General features: G+C 37.0%; 1 protein-coding gene across 1 annotated transcript in view; it reads right to left on the bottom strand.

Moving 5' to 3' along the window:
* Nucleotides 1-16,962, bottom strand: part of LOC137403673 (serine/threonine-protein kinase mTOR-like) — an 89,187-nt gene that overhangs the window by 18,206 nt on the left and 54,019 nt on the right. Inside the window, exons 27-37 of the mRNA XM_068089672.1 lie at nucleotides 16,777-16,863; nucleotides 15,275-15,440; nucleotides 14,394-14,551; nucleotides 12,418-12,511; nucleotides 9,823-10,025; nucleotides 8,329-8,441; nucleotides 7,371-7,611; nucleotides 5,024-5,116; nucleotides 3,886-4,036; nucleotides 2,217-2,330; nucleotides 536-636 (exon numbers count right to left, since the gene is read on the bottom strand). Coding sequence (XP_067945773.1) covers nucleotides 536-636; nucleotides 2,217-2,330; nucleotides 3,886-4,036; nucleotides 5,024-5,116; nucleotides 7,371-7,611; nucleotides 8,329-8,441; nucleotides 9,823-10,025; nucleotides 12,418-12,511; nucleotides 14,394-14,551; nucleotides 15,275-15,440; nucleotides 16,777-16,863 — 1,521 coding nt within the window. The remainder of the gene's footprint in view (nucleotides 1-535; nucleotides 637-2,216; nucleotides 2,331-3,885; nucleotides 4,037-5,023; nucleotides 5,117-7,370; nucleotides 7,612-8,328; nucleotides 8,442-9,822; nucleotides 10,026-12,417; nucleotides 12,512-14,393; nucleotides 14,552-15,274; nucleotides 15,441-16,776; nucleotides 16,864-16,962) is intronic.

Raw genomic sequence — 16,962 nt, 5'->3', positions numbered from 1 at the left:
ACTTGTGATTGGTCCACCTTTCAGTACTGCGTGTAATTAGTAGTCTATTGTCACTTATGATTGGTCCACCTTTCAGTACTGCGTGTAATTAGTAGTCCATTGTCACTTATGATTGGTCCACCTTTCAGTACAGCGTGTAATTAGTATTCTATCGTCACTTATGATTGGTCCACCTTTCAGTACTGCATGTAATTAGTAGTCAATTGCCACTTATAATTGGTCCACCTTTCAGTACTGCGTGTAATTAGTATTCTATCGTCACTTATGATTGGTTCACCTTTCAGTACTGCGTGTAATTAGTATTCTATTGTCACTTATAATTGGTCCACCTTTCAGTACTGCGTGTAATTAGTATTCTATTGTCACTTATGATTGGTCCACCTTTCAGTACTGCCTGTAATTAGTATTCTATTATCACTTATGATTGGTCCACTTTTCAGTACTGCGCGTAATTAGTATAAACGCTTAACAAATTAATTAGCTGAAGACCAAACTCAGATAGACTGAGAACCAAACTCAGATACGAGTTACGCACTTTGAAAGGAGGCTTCGCCCTTCTCCTCTGTACTGGTTGAGTTTGACTGTGTTTGCCTTGACAAACTTGCTTAGATTGACCAGCTCCTTCTCCTTGTCATTCTACAGATATGTTCCTGTCATTAGTAATGACACATGACATTTGATGACAGCATGATGACAATTGACGCAACGACAATATTGTGAGACAGTTTAACTTCTTTGTGGCATCTGACAACAGCATTTCAACAATGATGACAGCTTTGTGACATTTGATGGCAGCTCTGTGACATCTGATTGCAGTTCTGTGATATCTGATTGCAGTTCTGTGATTGAGTTCTGTGAAGCTTGTGACATTTAACGAGACTTTTAATAATCGAAAATAGTATCGGTATATATAAATAGATTTACTTGCAATGATATCAATAAGCTAGCCTAATGCCTGGCGTTGCAGGGCTACTAGGTAAAATAATTACCCACTGAACTTGAGTAACTTACCTCATAACTAGTTAGTAATCTTTACTAAAACAATAGCCGTGTTTGCAGACGGCTTAATAATCGTGTAATGATCAACTGTGCTAGTTAATAAGCCCAAGCCCTTTAAGCGCGAGTATTTTAACAGATCTAATGAATATCTTGATTATTATTAATCACAGTTGGACGCCTAGTCTAATAGTTAAGATAGCTGCCCTAGATCTGCAGGTTCAAATATCAAACCCAGTGTAATACAGATTTTTCATTTTGGCTGGACACAGGGATGAAAACAAAAAACAAACACTGACATATATACATGTAGATTGAAAATATTTAACACATTCAATTTACTATTCAGAGTATCTCAACATGTAGAGCGGGTAACCAATAAACGGCCAACAAACAATTGTTAACTGCCAATGATACCGTATGACAGAACACTTGTAGAGTTTCGTTCAACAAAATGTCAGATCAATTGTTCAGATAGAAGTTATTAAAAAGATGTAATGACTAGTTGTAAGCAATAAAATTATCAAAGCATATGCTTTCCAAGTATTAGACAATTGAGAAAAGAGTACCATTTATTTTCTAACAAATAATCATTTAAACATGTATGATGAAATTTGTATTTATTTCAATTATAAAGCCACTCACTCAGCAGTACATTAAAGAAATGTAAACAAGCACTACTAGCAGCTGTCTATGTAATATTTCATATCACTCTATAATTTAGCAGAAATGGCAGATTGAACTGTTTTATGTATTTCAGCCAGCTTTACTGACGAATTTTAAATTTATGTGTGCGATATTTAAACAGCATTTATTAGACCTAAAATCATTAGCATTACAGAATTAATTATGAAAGAAAACCAGCTAGATGATTGTGTTTAAATCGTAACATTTTCAATTTCTGTCAATTTGTTAATATTTAATAAACACTGGCAAAGTTTTATGTGATAAAAATTAGTTTCGCTAGTACGCTAGACCAAGGAGTTCTGTACACAAATAATTTCAAAATTTTTTAGATTCAACATCGACTTCAAAACTGGAGCTAAATGTTTGCCTCTTATGTACCCAGTACAAAAATTCAGCTGAATGTAACAATGAGAAGACAACTTCTGAGCAAAATATTGCTTGAAATAGCTTGCTGTGAATAAAGGTGAAAGAAGTGACTTTAATATGACTGGCCATTTAGACGTCGACACGGAAACATGTAATTGGCTACTCACTTGCTCCTTCATCCACTCTTGCTTGAGAAGAGCAATGTGAATCTTTAACTGTACATCTTCAGTTACCTTGGCCATCGAGCTCTGTAGCCTTCTTAGTATACTGTCCGACATTGCCTGGTCACACCAAACTACTGTTCAACACTTTAGCTTACATTTACCAGGTCACACTAGCATACAATACTCAACAGTTTACTAGTCTTTAGTGACTATTCCATATTCATATCAGTTGGTAGAAATATAATGTTGATGACCTGCTTCACTTATATTAGCGTGGTCATAGTTACCTGTATACAGTAGACGTCTCTAATACAGTAGACGCCCCAAGAATGTAAGTAAACCTTTCACATGAATTCCACTGAGCTTAAACAATTTATGTATAAAGTTTTTGCATCGTAATGTGTAAGAAATTCCATATAATGTAAAGCATCAAATCAGTGCAAGTTCTCAGATTCGATTTAAGTAACAAGAATCCCATAGCTAGCCTTGAACTATGCCATTGAAGTGAGCCGTTTCTCTCTTGTCAAACATGCGACAGAAACCGACATATACATGTATCTAATATATATTTTTACTTTATTTCAGTCATATGCGATATTTTCCTTTTATGATATTTTTATTTTTGCTTTAAAGCGCAGACCTTAACTCAATTTAAAATTAACTTACTGTTATATTAACTTAACGTAATCATGGAGACTAAACCAAGTGAAAGTGAAAAGAAAAAAGAGTAAAGTTGTTAATACAAACCAATAATACCACAGTTACTATACAGTCATTCAACCAAAAAGTCATGTTTAGTTTTTCATTTTGAAAGGGACAAGGGAGTGAGATTGAAAAGATTTTGGAATGAATTTGACTATTTATACGTATACGTATAATGTATATGTACAGACTACTGTATATACACGAATAGCACAGCCAACAAGGCTGTGTTTGTCTGGCTGCAAGTATATACAGTATATTTAACATGATGTTTATTGCAGAGCCACAGGAGCACACAACTTATCTAAGCTTACTATTGATTAGTAACAACTACATAATAGCACAACTCCTATCAGTCAGTCTAGATTATACACGCACTTAAACCCTGTGCGTTTCCTAATGTCACTCCAGGGGAAGACAACTATGCTGTCATATCTCCTAGTAGGGGGGATACATGAATGTCTAGCTTTGCTGTCAAAATGGCTGGTCAATGTTGCTATCAACCATTTTGTTGTGTCTGCCAGTTTCCTTTAAAGTCAGGTGGAAACTGCATTCATACTTTTAAATGAAAACTCTCGATACATATGACAGAAAGACTGCAGTTCAACGTGTAATATTCAAAGTGATACCAAGTAATGATAGTAAATTCTTCCAACTTAATGTATGTATGAACTTCTTCATACTCTTTGTTGAGCGAGTAACGAAAGCGGAAGACTAGATAGATCTTTATGTATATTTACAAGGTTATTTTAACTTGATGCTCCACAATAACGCTCTCCTCTATAAGCAAAGATATCAATAACTTAGCAGTACATATCTAATAAGCTATCTGCGTATCTAACAGGCTATCTGTGTATCTAACAGGCTATCTGCGTATCTAACAGGCTATCTGTGTATCTAACAGGCTATCTGCGTATCTAACAGGCTATCTGCGTATCTAACAGGCTATCTGTGTATCTAACAGGCATACCATCCTTCCATTCTGTCGGCAGAGAGAGGCAAACTTGAGCCATGGCTTTGAGTCCTGATGTGGTTCAAGCACGAGAGAGTGAACCCTGAGAAGTTTGGACCAGTCCTCGACTGTCTTCTGGCAGCCATTCATTCTCTTCCACCACATCTCTCTACAACAAACCAGAGACATACTCATCTCTCTACAACAAACCAGAGACATACTCATCTCTCTACAACAAACCAGAGACATACTCATCTCTCTACAACAAACCAGAGACATACTCATCTCTCTACAACAAACCAGAGACATACTCATCTCTCTACAACAAACCAGAGACATACTCATCTCTCTACAACAAACCAGAGACATACTCATCTCTCTACAACAAACCAGAGACATACTCATCTCTCTACAACAAACCAGAGACATACTCATCTCTCTACAACAAACCAGAGACATACTCATCTTACTGCAACTCTGATGAAGTGAATATTTAGCTTTGTATATATATTTTACTTGTAGTTTGAATTGTGATTACAAAGACATCAAAATTAGTTGGGAGTTATATTGAAATATTTGAGTTAAAAGTGAATAACACTAGTTAAAAATAATACATCGCTGTTTATAACACATTCAACACACGAGTGTCCTAACACTAGAAATATGTCAGCTTGCCAAATATAAAGGCTTGACAGACAGCAGACAAAAAGCAACACTAAATAATCACGATTTATATTTTGGTCTTTGCGTAACAACCTGGTAAAATGTGGCCTCAACAATTTGCTTTGAGACAATAAATATTAAGCAAGCTCAAGTTCTATGGCCATTTCTATCAAACTTAATTCAGAACTAAATGGTTTATATTAGTAAAATATTTTAAAAATCCATCATTTTTTTACGTCAGCAAGCCGTTTGCACATGCGCTCATTCACGAATTCATTATACTTTTATTTAATAGTATTTTTGGGTGTTGTTTTGATACTATAATAAAAAAATTGCAAACAAAAGCATCGTTTTCAAAAATTCATCGCAAAAGTTGCATGTTTTTAACGATAAAAGTTGTCTATAAAGATGACCGACAATGATAAAATGATGTAACGAAAAAATGAAAGTTAACCATGAACTAATAACTAGGAGTTGTCTGTCCACCACCTACCTGATACACTCTCTTTGTTCAACAACTAGATCATACTGTATAACTTCCTCTAGTTCTGCTAGCATCTGCACATTGACCATGGCACCATAAGCTCTGCATGGATAGAAGTACATAAAGTTGTCAGAATGAGAACCACGCAGTGTCAGAATGAGAACCATGCAGTAAGTGTCACAATGGGAACTATGCAGTAAGTGTCATGATGAGAACCATGCAATAAATGTCAGAATGATAATCATGCAGTAAGTGTCAGAATGAGAACCATGCAGTGTCAGAATGAGAGCCATGCAGTAAGTGTTAGGATGAGAACCATGCAGTAAGTGTCAGAATGAGAACTATGCAGTAAGTGTCATAATAAGAAACATGCAGTAAGTTTCACAATGAGAACCATTCAGTAAGTGTCAGAATGAGAACTATGCAGTAAGTGTCATAATAAGAAACATGCAGTAAGTGTCACAATGAGAACCATGCAATAAGTGTCAGAATGAGAACCATGCAGTAAGTGTAAGAATGAGAACTATGCAGTAAGTGTCATAATAAGAAACATGCAGTAAGTGTCACAATGAGAACCATGCAGTAAATGTCAGAATGAGAACCATGCAGTAAGTGTCAGAATGAGAACCATGCAGTAAGTGTCAGAATGAGAAACATGCAGTAAGTGTCACAATGAAAACCATGCAGTAAGTGTCAGAATGAGAACCATGCAGTAAGTGTCAGAATAGCTTGGAAATGCATGAGAATGTCTGGGCTTATCAACATGATGGCAACATTAAAGGTTGACTTGCAACAAAATTCACATTACAGTTATTTGGTATCAAAAGATTCACCACGTCTTACTCTGCTGTGTTGTAGGTGCAAAATATGTGGAAATGTGATTACAAGCTCTTAAAAGCTCAAAAACGAACAGTTAATCGCCGCCATCACGAAACTGCCGTAAATTAGAATCCCTTTCCAAAACGGCTCAAATGGGACGTAGCTAAACAAGATGGCTTCTGTTTACACTTTCATGCAACCTCATTCGTCGAAATATTTTAACAAATATACTTCACGCGTTCAATGAAACCATGTCTATTGTTCTTGGGCGTCTGTTTCATCATCGTTGTAATGCTGTCACTTTCAGCACTGGTATCTCAAAAGCTACCGTAGACATTTGTTTAATTCTTTAACCTTAGCTTGAAGGATTGCATATCATCCTCTGATAAACATGACAAGCCTGTTGGTCCCCTGTGATAGTCGAAAAATGCTGCAATAAAATATTCGCGCTGTTTGGCAGGAAGTATGGGTCGCATGATCAGATTACGACTAGACGATTAGACCAAGTCGAAACAAAACTGTAAAGTAGCGAGCATCTATATTTGATACGGGGTCTTAAGTAAAACCCGAAGTGTTTGTCATAAACTATTGCTACGATAAGTTTTACATTGAGCCTTTTATTGGCCTTTCAATTCACGTGAAAACATCACGCGTCAAACCAATAACCAAATCGTTTGACTACGTCAGAGAAATAAATTGATTCCAATCTGCTGCGGTTTCGAGATGGCGGCAATTAACTGTTCGTTTTTGAGCTTTTAGGAGCTTGTAATCACATTTCTACATATTTTGCACCTACAACACAGCAGAGTAAGACATGGTGAATCTTTTGATACCAAATAACTGTAATGTGAATTTTGTTGCAAGTCAACCTTTAAACATTTTCAAGGTGAATATCTTTGGAAGAGAAATAACAAATAAAATACTATGTATGCACAAATACACGAACTAAAATGTAATTATTATACTCAATAATGAATACATAAAATTATGAATTCACAAAATATAATCAAAATGTTGTATATTGTATTTGGTAAGAAAATGATAAAGTGCCAAAATATTTCGAAAGATTAAAAGTGCATTAACAAATTTTGAGCAAAAACATCAACATCAAAAATTTTAATAATAAAATATCAATTTTAATAAATTTCACTAAAACATCAGCATTGAAAAGACAGACAGCTATCCCTCCTACCAATAAAATCGCAAAATCAATTTTGATGAGCTGTATATTGAATACATATGAATATGAAGTATATGAATATATATTGTATAAACTAAGCTAATGTAAACATGACTCCTGTTAAAATAACTTATTAGGGTTAAAAACTTGGCTAGCCAAAATACCTGTTCTAGTTTGTCCCCTATTGTGATAGCTTTTGAGCCTATCTGCTTTCGTATGCCAACTCACCCGCTCTAGTTTGTCATCCTAATGCTGCGACCTTTACACCGCCTATTTTAGCATGCCAGCCAACCTGCTCTAGTTTGACACCCGATCGCTGTAACTTTTCAAATTATCTGTTCTAGCATGCCAACCAACCTGCTATAGCTTTCAGAGGCAAGGGCAGCCAGCTCCGTACTTAGCATATCCCTAGCTTTGTGAATGTAGTCATGAGCCTCAGAATAATATCGAGTAGTCAGCCGGGCTCTGTCCTTTTCCCTTTCTTGGTCTACCGACAGTTGCTTTACCTGCAATATCTTGAGCACCGATCTGTAGAAGAGACCATCAAATGTGTCTCTAGCGATGTAGTCGACATAGTTACTCATCCTCGCCACATCGTCTGCAGGAAGAGAAAGAAACAAGCTCAATAGAGCAAACACACAGAAGTGGTGTATGTTACATTGCAGGCATTGCTTTCAAGTTCCCATGATGCAACTGAGACTGATCTAACAACACGGCCTTTATTAATTTTTATTTTAAATTTTACACCGCCTTCAAGTAAATCAATAAATAAATCAATACGATAGATAAATCTATCATAGTTTCGTATGCAGGTTTTCATTTTTAGCTAGAGCTTGCTTTATGATTTTAGTATTAAACATTTTCTGGCTGCATCTTAATTAAATTTGAAATGTTCTGGAACTTGCTAAAAAGTCTCAAAACTTTTCAGAACTCACTCTATATAAGAGTTCATTAAACGCAGCATAAAAAATATGTGTGATCAACCAACTCCACTCTCTGACATGTATGCATCAAATGATATTATTGACATACAATAGTTTTGCAGGAATAATTGTTAAGCGAATGTGACACATCAAATATTTGGTACTTCTAAATTATATTCTGATGCTGTAAGTGTTCGATGCTGAGTCATAAAGAACTGTAGCTAAAGCCAGAAATTCATGAGTAGCTGTATGAGTAGCTCTATGAGTGGCTCTATAAGAGCACCAGACTGAGCAGATTTCTCTAATCGATAATACAAGCAAATCACTACACTTTTTGATTGTTCCAACGCACCCTCACCAATAAAGCATGACAGCCATGTAAATAAGCTTACCGCATCCCCATGCAGAAGATGCTGCCATTCTTGACATGGAATGTTTGAGATCATCAGCAGCATTCTCCCAAGAGCAGACGTCATCTCCACTCAGTATATCATTTATAGCTCCCCTGTACAATATAAAGAGCGTTGTTGGGGAGCATCAAGGTGAAAGTTGAGCAAGAATTACTTTATGAATGGTTACAGTACCATATGGGGTATACATGGGTTGTATGTGTCTGGGGTACACACGGGTTGTATGTGTCTGGGGTACACACGGGTTGTATATGTCTGGGGTACACATGGGTTGTATGTGTCTGGGGTACACATGGGTTGTATGTGTCTGGGGTACACACGGGTTGTATATGTCTGGGGTACACATGGGTTGTATGTGTCTGGGGTACACATGGGTTGTATATGTCTAGGGTACACATGGGTTGTATGTGTCTGGGGTACACACGGGTTGTATATGTCTGGGGTACACATGGGTTGTATGTGTCTGGGGTACACATGGGATGTATATGTCTAGGGTACACATGGGTTGTATGTGTCTAGGGTACACATGGGTTGTATATGTCTGGGGTACACATGGGTTGTATATGTCTGGGGTACACATGGGTTGTATGTGTCTGAGGTAAACATGGGTTGTATATGTCTAGGGTACACATGGGTTGTATGTGTCTGAGGTACACATGGGTTGTATGTGTCTGGGGTACACATGGGTTGTATATGTCTGGGGTACACATGGGTTGTATATGTCTGGGGTATACATGGGTTGTATGTGTCTGGGGTACACATGGGTTGTATATGTCTGGGGTACACATGGGTTGTATATGTCTGGGGTATACATGGGTTGTATGTGTCTGAGGTACACATGGGTTGTATGTGTCTGAGGTACACATGGGTTGTATGTGTCTGGGGTACACATGGGTTGTATATGTCTGGGGTACACATGGGTTGTATGTGTCTGGGGTACACATGGGTTGTATATGTCTGGGGTACACATGGGTTGTATATGTCTGGGGTATACATGGGTTGTATGTGTCTGGGGTACACATGGGCTGTATGTGGCAAAGTAGCAATAAAAACTTGCTACTGATTTTATTAATTTAATTTTTACATAGCTTTATGTAATGCATTAGATTTGATAGTATATGTAATTACTTGAAATATTCATCAGTGTCTTTATTGGACTATAAAATGATTAAAACGCAATAAAATAGATTAACAAAATAATATTTGTTTTGAACAACAAAGTATGTCAAGGTTTGCCTGCAGTAAAAACATGGTCAAAAAGAAAAAGAGACGATCCCACCTTATTCTTCCATACGGTTGTTCTCTAATAGTTGGAACAAGTCACTAAAGAAGTCAGCCTAACTTGAAACAACTAATTGACTGCGTGTTTACAGACTGCCTATTGGCCTACTCGTAACCCCCTCCAAGTTTAGCATGAAACACTAACAGACCCAACAGCTCCCTTAACAGTTCCAAAACCAACAATGAAATACCAACCACTCTCCAAGCTCCTCCAAACACCTCATCCTCCCGAGGGTAGCTGTTCTCCTCTGTAGCCGTTTCCCATCTGGTCGACTGGTCTTACGAGTCTGTCGTTCCAACATAAGCTCTTCCTCATAGACCCTCTTTGCCTCCTCCCATTGGTGCAGTTTCTCATAGAAGTGTCCTGGTATCTTTCCTCCCGGCAGCATCGACTGGCCCTAAGACAGCACTTATGTATACAGAGTTCCGTGTGGTGTGATGTTCAGTAACATGAAAACAGAACATAAGACAACAAACTCAGCGGGAATAACAAAGAGGATGCTTTGGGTTGTTGAAGTTCATTATGGTATCCAGGTTTGCATAGAAAAGAGTCAAAACCAAACAGGGTCAGTTTCAGTGTAATTCTTGAGGAGCTATTACAAAGTGATAGAATGGGTGGGGAAGAAGGTAAGGGTAGAAGGTAAGGGTAGAAGGTAAGAGTAGAAGGTAAGGGTAGAAGGTAAGGGTAGAAGGTAAGGGAAGAAGGTAAGGGTAGAAGGTAAGGGTAGAAGGTAAGGGTAGAAGGTAAGGGTAGAAGGTAAGGGTAGAAGATAAGGGTAGAAGGTAAGGGTAGAAGGTAAGGGTAGAAGGTAAGGGTAGAAGGTAAGGGTAGAAGGTAAGGGTAGAAGGTAAGGGAAGAAGGTAAGGGTAGAAGGTAAGGGTAGAAGGTAAGGGTAGAAGGTAAGGGTAGAAGGTAAGGGTAGAAGGTAAGGGAAGAAGGTAAGGGTAGAAGGTAAGGGTAGAAGGTAAGGGTAGAAGGTAAGGGTAGAAGGTAAGGGTAGAAGGTAAGGGTAGAAGGTAAGGGTAGAAGGTAAGGGTAGAAGGTAAGGGAAGAAGGTAAGGGTAGAAGGGTAGAAGGTAAGGGTAGAAGGTAAGGGTAGAAGGTAAGGGTAGAAGGTAAGGGTAGAAGTTAAGGGTAGAAGGTAAGGGAAGAAGGTAAGGGTAGAAGGTAAGGGTAGAAGGTAAGGGTAGAAGGTAAGGGTAGAAGGTAAGGGAAGAAGATAAGGGTAGAAGGTAAGGGTAGAAGGTAAGGGTAGAAGGTAAGGGTAGAAGGTAAGGGTGGAAGGTAAGGGTAGAAGGTAAGGGTAGAAGGTAAGGGTAGAAGGTAAGGGTAGAAGGTAAGGGTAGAAGGTAAGGGTAGAAGGTAAGGGAAGAAGGTAAGGGTAGAAGGTAAGGGTAGAAGGTAAGGGAAGAAGGTAAGGGTAGAAGGTAAGGGTAGAAGGTAAGGGTAGAAGGTAAGGGAAGAAGGTAAGGGTAGAAGGTAAGGGTAGAAGGTAAGGGTAGAAGGTAAGGGTAGAAGGTAAGGGAAGAAGATAAGGGTAGAAGGTAAGGGTAGAAGGTAAGGGTAGAAGGTAAGGGTAGAAGGTAAGGGTAGAAGGTAAGGGTAGAAGGTAAGGGTAGAAGGTAAGGGTAGAAGGTAAGGGTAGAAGGTAAGGGTAGAAGGTAAGGGTAGAAGGTAAGGGTAGAAGGTAAGGGTAGAAGGTAAGGGTAGAAGGTAAGGGTAGAAGGTAAGGGTAGAAGGTAAGAGTAGAAGGTAAGGGTAGAAGGTAAGGGAAGAAGGTAAGGGAAGAAGGTAAGGGTAGAAGGTAAGGGTAGAAGGTAAGGGTAGAAGGTAAGGGTAGAAGGTAAGGGTAGAAGGTAAGGGTAGAAGGTAAGGGTAGAAGGTAAGGGTAGAAGGTAAGGGTAGAAGGTAAGGGTAGAAGGTAAGGGTAGAAGGTAAGGGTAGAAGGTAAGGGTAGAAGGTAAGGGTAGAAGGTAAGGGTAGAAGGTAAGGGTAGAAGGTAAGGGTAGAAGGTAAGGGTAGAAGGTAAGGGTAGAAGGTAAGGGTAGAAGGTAAGGGAAGAAGGTAAGGGTAGAAGGTAAGGGTAGAAGGTAAGGGTAGAAGGTAAGGGTAGAAGGTAAGGGTAGAAGGTAAGGGTAGAAGGTAAGGGTAGAAGGTAAGGGTAGAAGGTAAGGGTAGAAGGTAAGGGTAGAAGGTAAGGGTAGAAGGTAAGGGTAGAAGGTAAGGGTAGAAGGTAAGGGTAGAAGGTAAGGGTAGAAGGTAAGGGTAGAAGGTAAGGGTAGAAGGTAAGGGTAGAAGGTAAGGGTAGAAGGTAAGGGTGAGGAAAAATAAAGGTGTGGCACAGAGTAAAATATCAAGATCATCTGACAGCACAACAGCATAAATTTAGTTTAATCCAGTAGAGAATATAGAGATGCTAATATTTTATGAAGCGAAGGGAGCAGCCAGGCAAACTAACAAAAGTCAACCAAAACAAGCGGAGTGCAAAATGGCAGCAAGACCTACAACACAAGAACACTAGACTTGATGTGCATGGCATGTATACATTTTGATGCTGCCATGTATCAAGAAGTCTATTGCTACAAATTAACATGCCTTCTAGCAATTCATAATGACAAGAAACCACTGCTAAAAATGAAAAATAAGACATGATTACGTTGAGAACATAAAAATCGTGACATGTAGTTGAGTGTGACAATAAATGACAGGTGATATAAACCTGCTTTGGAGGTCAGGAGAAAAGTGACATCTAGTACCCATATTTCACAACAGAAGGCTGCACAACTTACAGCATTTCTGGTCATTGATGTCTCCAAAGATTTCTTCTTAGCATAGAGTAAGACTCCCTGAGCTGCTTCTGCCTGCTGTAGCTTGTTGTTGACACTGTAAACATAACATGATGAGATGGTAAGAATATCATACACTCAGACACCTCAGTGAAAAAGTACGATCCAGTTATTTATCATTTTTCCTGGTTAATTGGAACTAACGACCGCGAAAAGTAAAAATCCACCAAATCGACTCTATCAAACTTCATTTCTACTTGTTGCTTTATTTTTTTATCATCTTTTAATATGACTTTATTATATCTAATTCAGTTCCTTTATTATATCTAATTCAGTTCCTTTATTATATCTAATTCAGTTCCTTTATTATATCTAATTCAGTTCCTTTATTATATCTAATTCAGTTCCTTTATTATATCTAATTCAGTTCCTTTATTATATCTAATTCAGTTCCTTTATTATATCTAATTCAGTTCCTTTATTATATCTAATTCAGTTCCTTTATTATATCTAATTCAGTTCCTTTATTATATCTAATTCAGTTCCTTTATTATATCTAATTCAGTTCCTTTATTATATCTAATTCAGTTCCTTTATTATATCTAATTCAGTTCCTTTATTATATCTAATTCAGTTCCTTTATTATATCTAATTCAGTTCCTTTATTATATCTAATTCAGTTCCTTTATTATATCTAATTCAGTTCCTTTATTATATCTAATTCAGTTCCTTTATTATATCTAATTCAGTTCCTTTATTATATCTAATTCAGTTCCTTTATTATATCTAATTCAGTTCCTTTATTATATCTAATTCAGTTCCTTTATTATATCTAATTCAGTTCCTTTATTATATCTAATTCAGTTCCTTTATTATATCTAATTCAGTTCCTTTATTATATCTAATTCAGTTCCTTTATTATATCTAATTCAGTTCCTTTATTATATCTAATTCAGTTCCTTTTTCATATCTAATTCAGTTCCTTTTTCATCAATCCTAAGCATTTTCCTCTTTTGGTTAAGTTCAGTAGATGATTTTGAAGACCAACAGTGTTTAAGAAGCATGATGAAAGATGTTACAACTACTTTGCACTTTTACACTTTACCAAATGTAATAACAAATGGTGAACTGTGACGACTGTTATCACATTGATGCTTGCGGAGGGACATCACTGGGCCAGAATATGAAAGAGATTTATTTATTTTTGTTTTTTCTTATTACTAGATGAATACTCAGCGTTGCGCGAGTAATAAAAGTTTATGGATAAAAACTTTCTTTTAAATTTGTTAAGTTTCTTAACCCAATAAACTTGAGTAACTTGAGCTAGTCCAAATCTTTACTATAATAAAAGCCGTGTCTGTCCCTCTGAAGCCAGGGTTACGGAAATGGATTGTGTCATGATATCCAAGCATGCTAACTGAAGCGTAAAGCATGCCATTTTAACCAATCGGCATTAAAGGTTGGTAGTTATAATAAGTATGATCACAATCAGTTCATTGTATAACAATGTACCCGCTTGGCCTAGTGGATAGAATTGCCTGTCTGCAGACCTGAAGGTTCCAAGTAAAAATCCACAACAAACTGGATTTTTTTATTCCTAAATTGTATCCACCAATGACAGACAAACATTGAGATTTATATAATGATTATTTATTTTCTTTGGTTTTTGTTTTTTCAATGAACTTTTATTTAATATTTTAGTCAATTTTTATTAAATATGCTTTTAAATATTTCTCCTTTCGTGAAGTACTAAAGCCGTGAGAGCTGATCCGCAAAGTAGCAAGGAACTACTGCATAATCAAAAGTTTCTTAGGGGAGATTCCATATCCGCAAACTGATAAATTGTAGTCAATTATAGTTCCTATAACATCTTTCTGGAAGTTCTTGCTCGGAAAAAGGGCCATAGGTTTTACGTATCACAATAAATCTTAGAATTATTTCTTAACAAATGTTGTTACAGTATTTCTGTTTGCATTTACCTGATAAGCTTCTCCATGAGTTCCATACCAGAGGCAACAGTGCGTTTGGTTCCTACATACTGGTGGAACTCTTCCTCTACATAATGCAGGGCTTTGGCATATGCCCGACATTTCATAGCTTGCTTTCCAAGAATCGCAGGGTTTATCGGCAGAGCCCCCTAGAATTATTAAAATTGAGAATTCTATTCGGCCCACTTACACTAAGGACAGCTGCTCAATGATTTTGATTAATGCTGAGATGTTGATGATACGGCGTTTCGCTGACAAATTTTTTACATCAATTTAACTAGCTTATCATTATCTAGGCCCAGAATAAATTTACAGCAAATCAAGTATGATCACTTGAAACGGTTGAGCAATTGTAACTTCTTAACAACAAATGACAACAATGCATGCCATGTCAACAAACAAATGCAATAAAAGTGAGCAAATATACTCGCTACTTTTAGACCGCACAATTATTGGCTGCTACACGCAATCGCAGCTATAAATTTAAGCAACAAGAATGTAGAAAAGAAATAACACATTTAAAGTAAATCAATTGTATGATTGGTCGAAGAGAGGGCTTACATTGCAAAATGATTGACACAGAATTAAGTTAAAATCCAACAGCTGATTATCTGCAAGCACTTGTACAGTTTTGAGCTGCGTAGCGATTGGCGGACACTAGCAATCGGTAATATTAATGTGTAAGAACCAATCTTTACAGCTTTATTCAGTAAATACATTAAACTATTATGTTTATGTCACTCAAAACTGGTCCTATCTTGACTCACACTTACAATCATATAGAGTGAATTTGATTGAATGAGAGCAGTCACTAACACCACACATGCCATTCCTTATCCAAATCAACATCCAGTGATTATGTGCAAACATACCTGAGAATCACAATGCTCCATAAATTCTGCCAAGTTGAGTAGATTCTGAGCTATTTCCGGAACCTTCTGGCCTTTCAATGCCTTTTCAATCTCACCAATAAGAGCCTTCTTGTCATCCTCTTTCAGTTCAGTCCAACAGGAAACAAATGCAGCATTGAAGAGTTGCCTGTACGTGTATCACAGGAAATAATGTTTTTGTCGTAGCATAACATAAACATCGTGTTGAAAATATTGTTAACATGGTGTTAGATCAACATCATGTTAACAATATTTCCAACATAATTTTCATGTTAATATTCATAACAGTAATATGTTATGATGTTAAACATCTTAAACATAAACATTAAAATGACATGAAAATTGTTAACGTTATGTTACTCTGCTGTAGCACTGGTTAACAGGATGCCTGCATTAGCAGTAACTTGATAACATATAACTAACAACTGAACATGACACGCAGCAGTCTCGGAAGATACAGCAGAGAGGTTCATAGGCTTACTCTCTGATTCGTACAATTTATAGAAAGCATTTTGATACTAGTGTGGTTTTGGCTTCATAAAATACTATTCCTGCCATGTGGAAGTAACTTTGCTGCCATGTGTAGATAGCTTCAAAGCAGGTACTCAAACAGAAGAAGGCACCAAAAGTGGGTGTTTTAAAAAGCAAACAATTAGCAATTTTTAACACAAAGAAACTAAATTATCCTGTTGTTGATGCATAAAATTGGATTTGTCTCCCTTGGCCAGCAAATTCATTCGAGCGACATAAGAAGAGACAATGGTTCTGATAGTCCCATATTGGAAGGACAACTAAATACGAGAGTTTCCAGTTTTTAGTAAGAGATGTTACATAACTGAAACTGTCTGTGATGTTTATATATTCTCAAATAGTTTCTTTGAGTAGAGGTTAAAAACGCAGAAAATAAATTCATTCAGCATCCTGCATCCAACATCCAACATTAACACATGTCCACATGCTAGATTAGAAAATCAGATGATTATCTCTTTTTATGTAAGATATTAAATGAGCGATTTCGCAAATTGACCACTTGTGTGATTTTCACAGTAATGTCAACATCAATGTAACTCGAGAATACAAAACTACAGCATAAACAAGTGCAAAAAATCCCCCATCCATCCACTAACAGCCATCCACTCTGATGCAGTATTTCGAGATGACAGGCAAACAATCAACATAAATCATAAAAACCAAAAGAAAATTCTTCAAACATTTCAACCTTCGGCACAATTATCTGTCTCATAAAAAAGTTACAACATGAACAAGATAAGGGATGTAATCAGTCTAGCTTCTTTCATGAAACAATTTGACAATGTTTGTCTTTATTTATTTCAAAGAACATCTTCATCATAACAGGTCACTAAGATAACCAACTGACACCTGTTTTAGCATGTTATTGCCACTTGCCAGGCAGTAATGGCCATTTGACAGAAATGAGGGACCTGCTTTGACACTATGAGCGACATAAAATAAAATATGCAAACCTTGCAACTGTTGGATAGCTTTGGGCTAGAATATGACAGGCCTTCAAAGATGGGTCGGGTGACAATTTCAACACTTCTAGGTTAAACCTAAAACCAAGATATTTGCTATGTACCCATAACAAGACGCAGATAAGCTGTGAATATCTATCAAGCTATCAATGATATTTGCTAAGAAATATATTGGTT

The sequence above is a fragment of the Watersipora subatra genome, chromosome 9 (genome assembly GCF_963576615.1).
Source record: "Watersipora subatra chromosome 9, tzWatSuba1.1, whole genome shotgun sequence".
NCBI lineage: Eukaryota > Metazoa > Bryozoa > Gymnolaemata > Cheilostomatida > Watersiporidae > Watersipora > Watersipora subatra.
The sequence above is the reverse complement of the archived record's forward strand: the minus strand, read 5'-3'. Positions and strand labels throughout refer to the sequence as shown.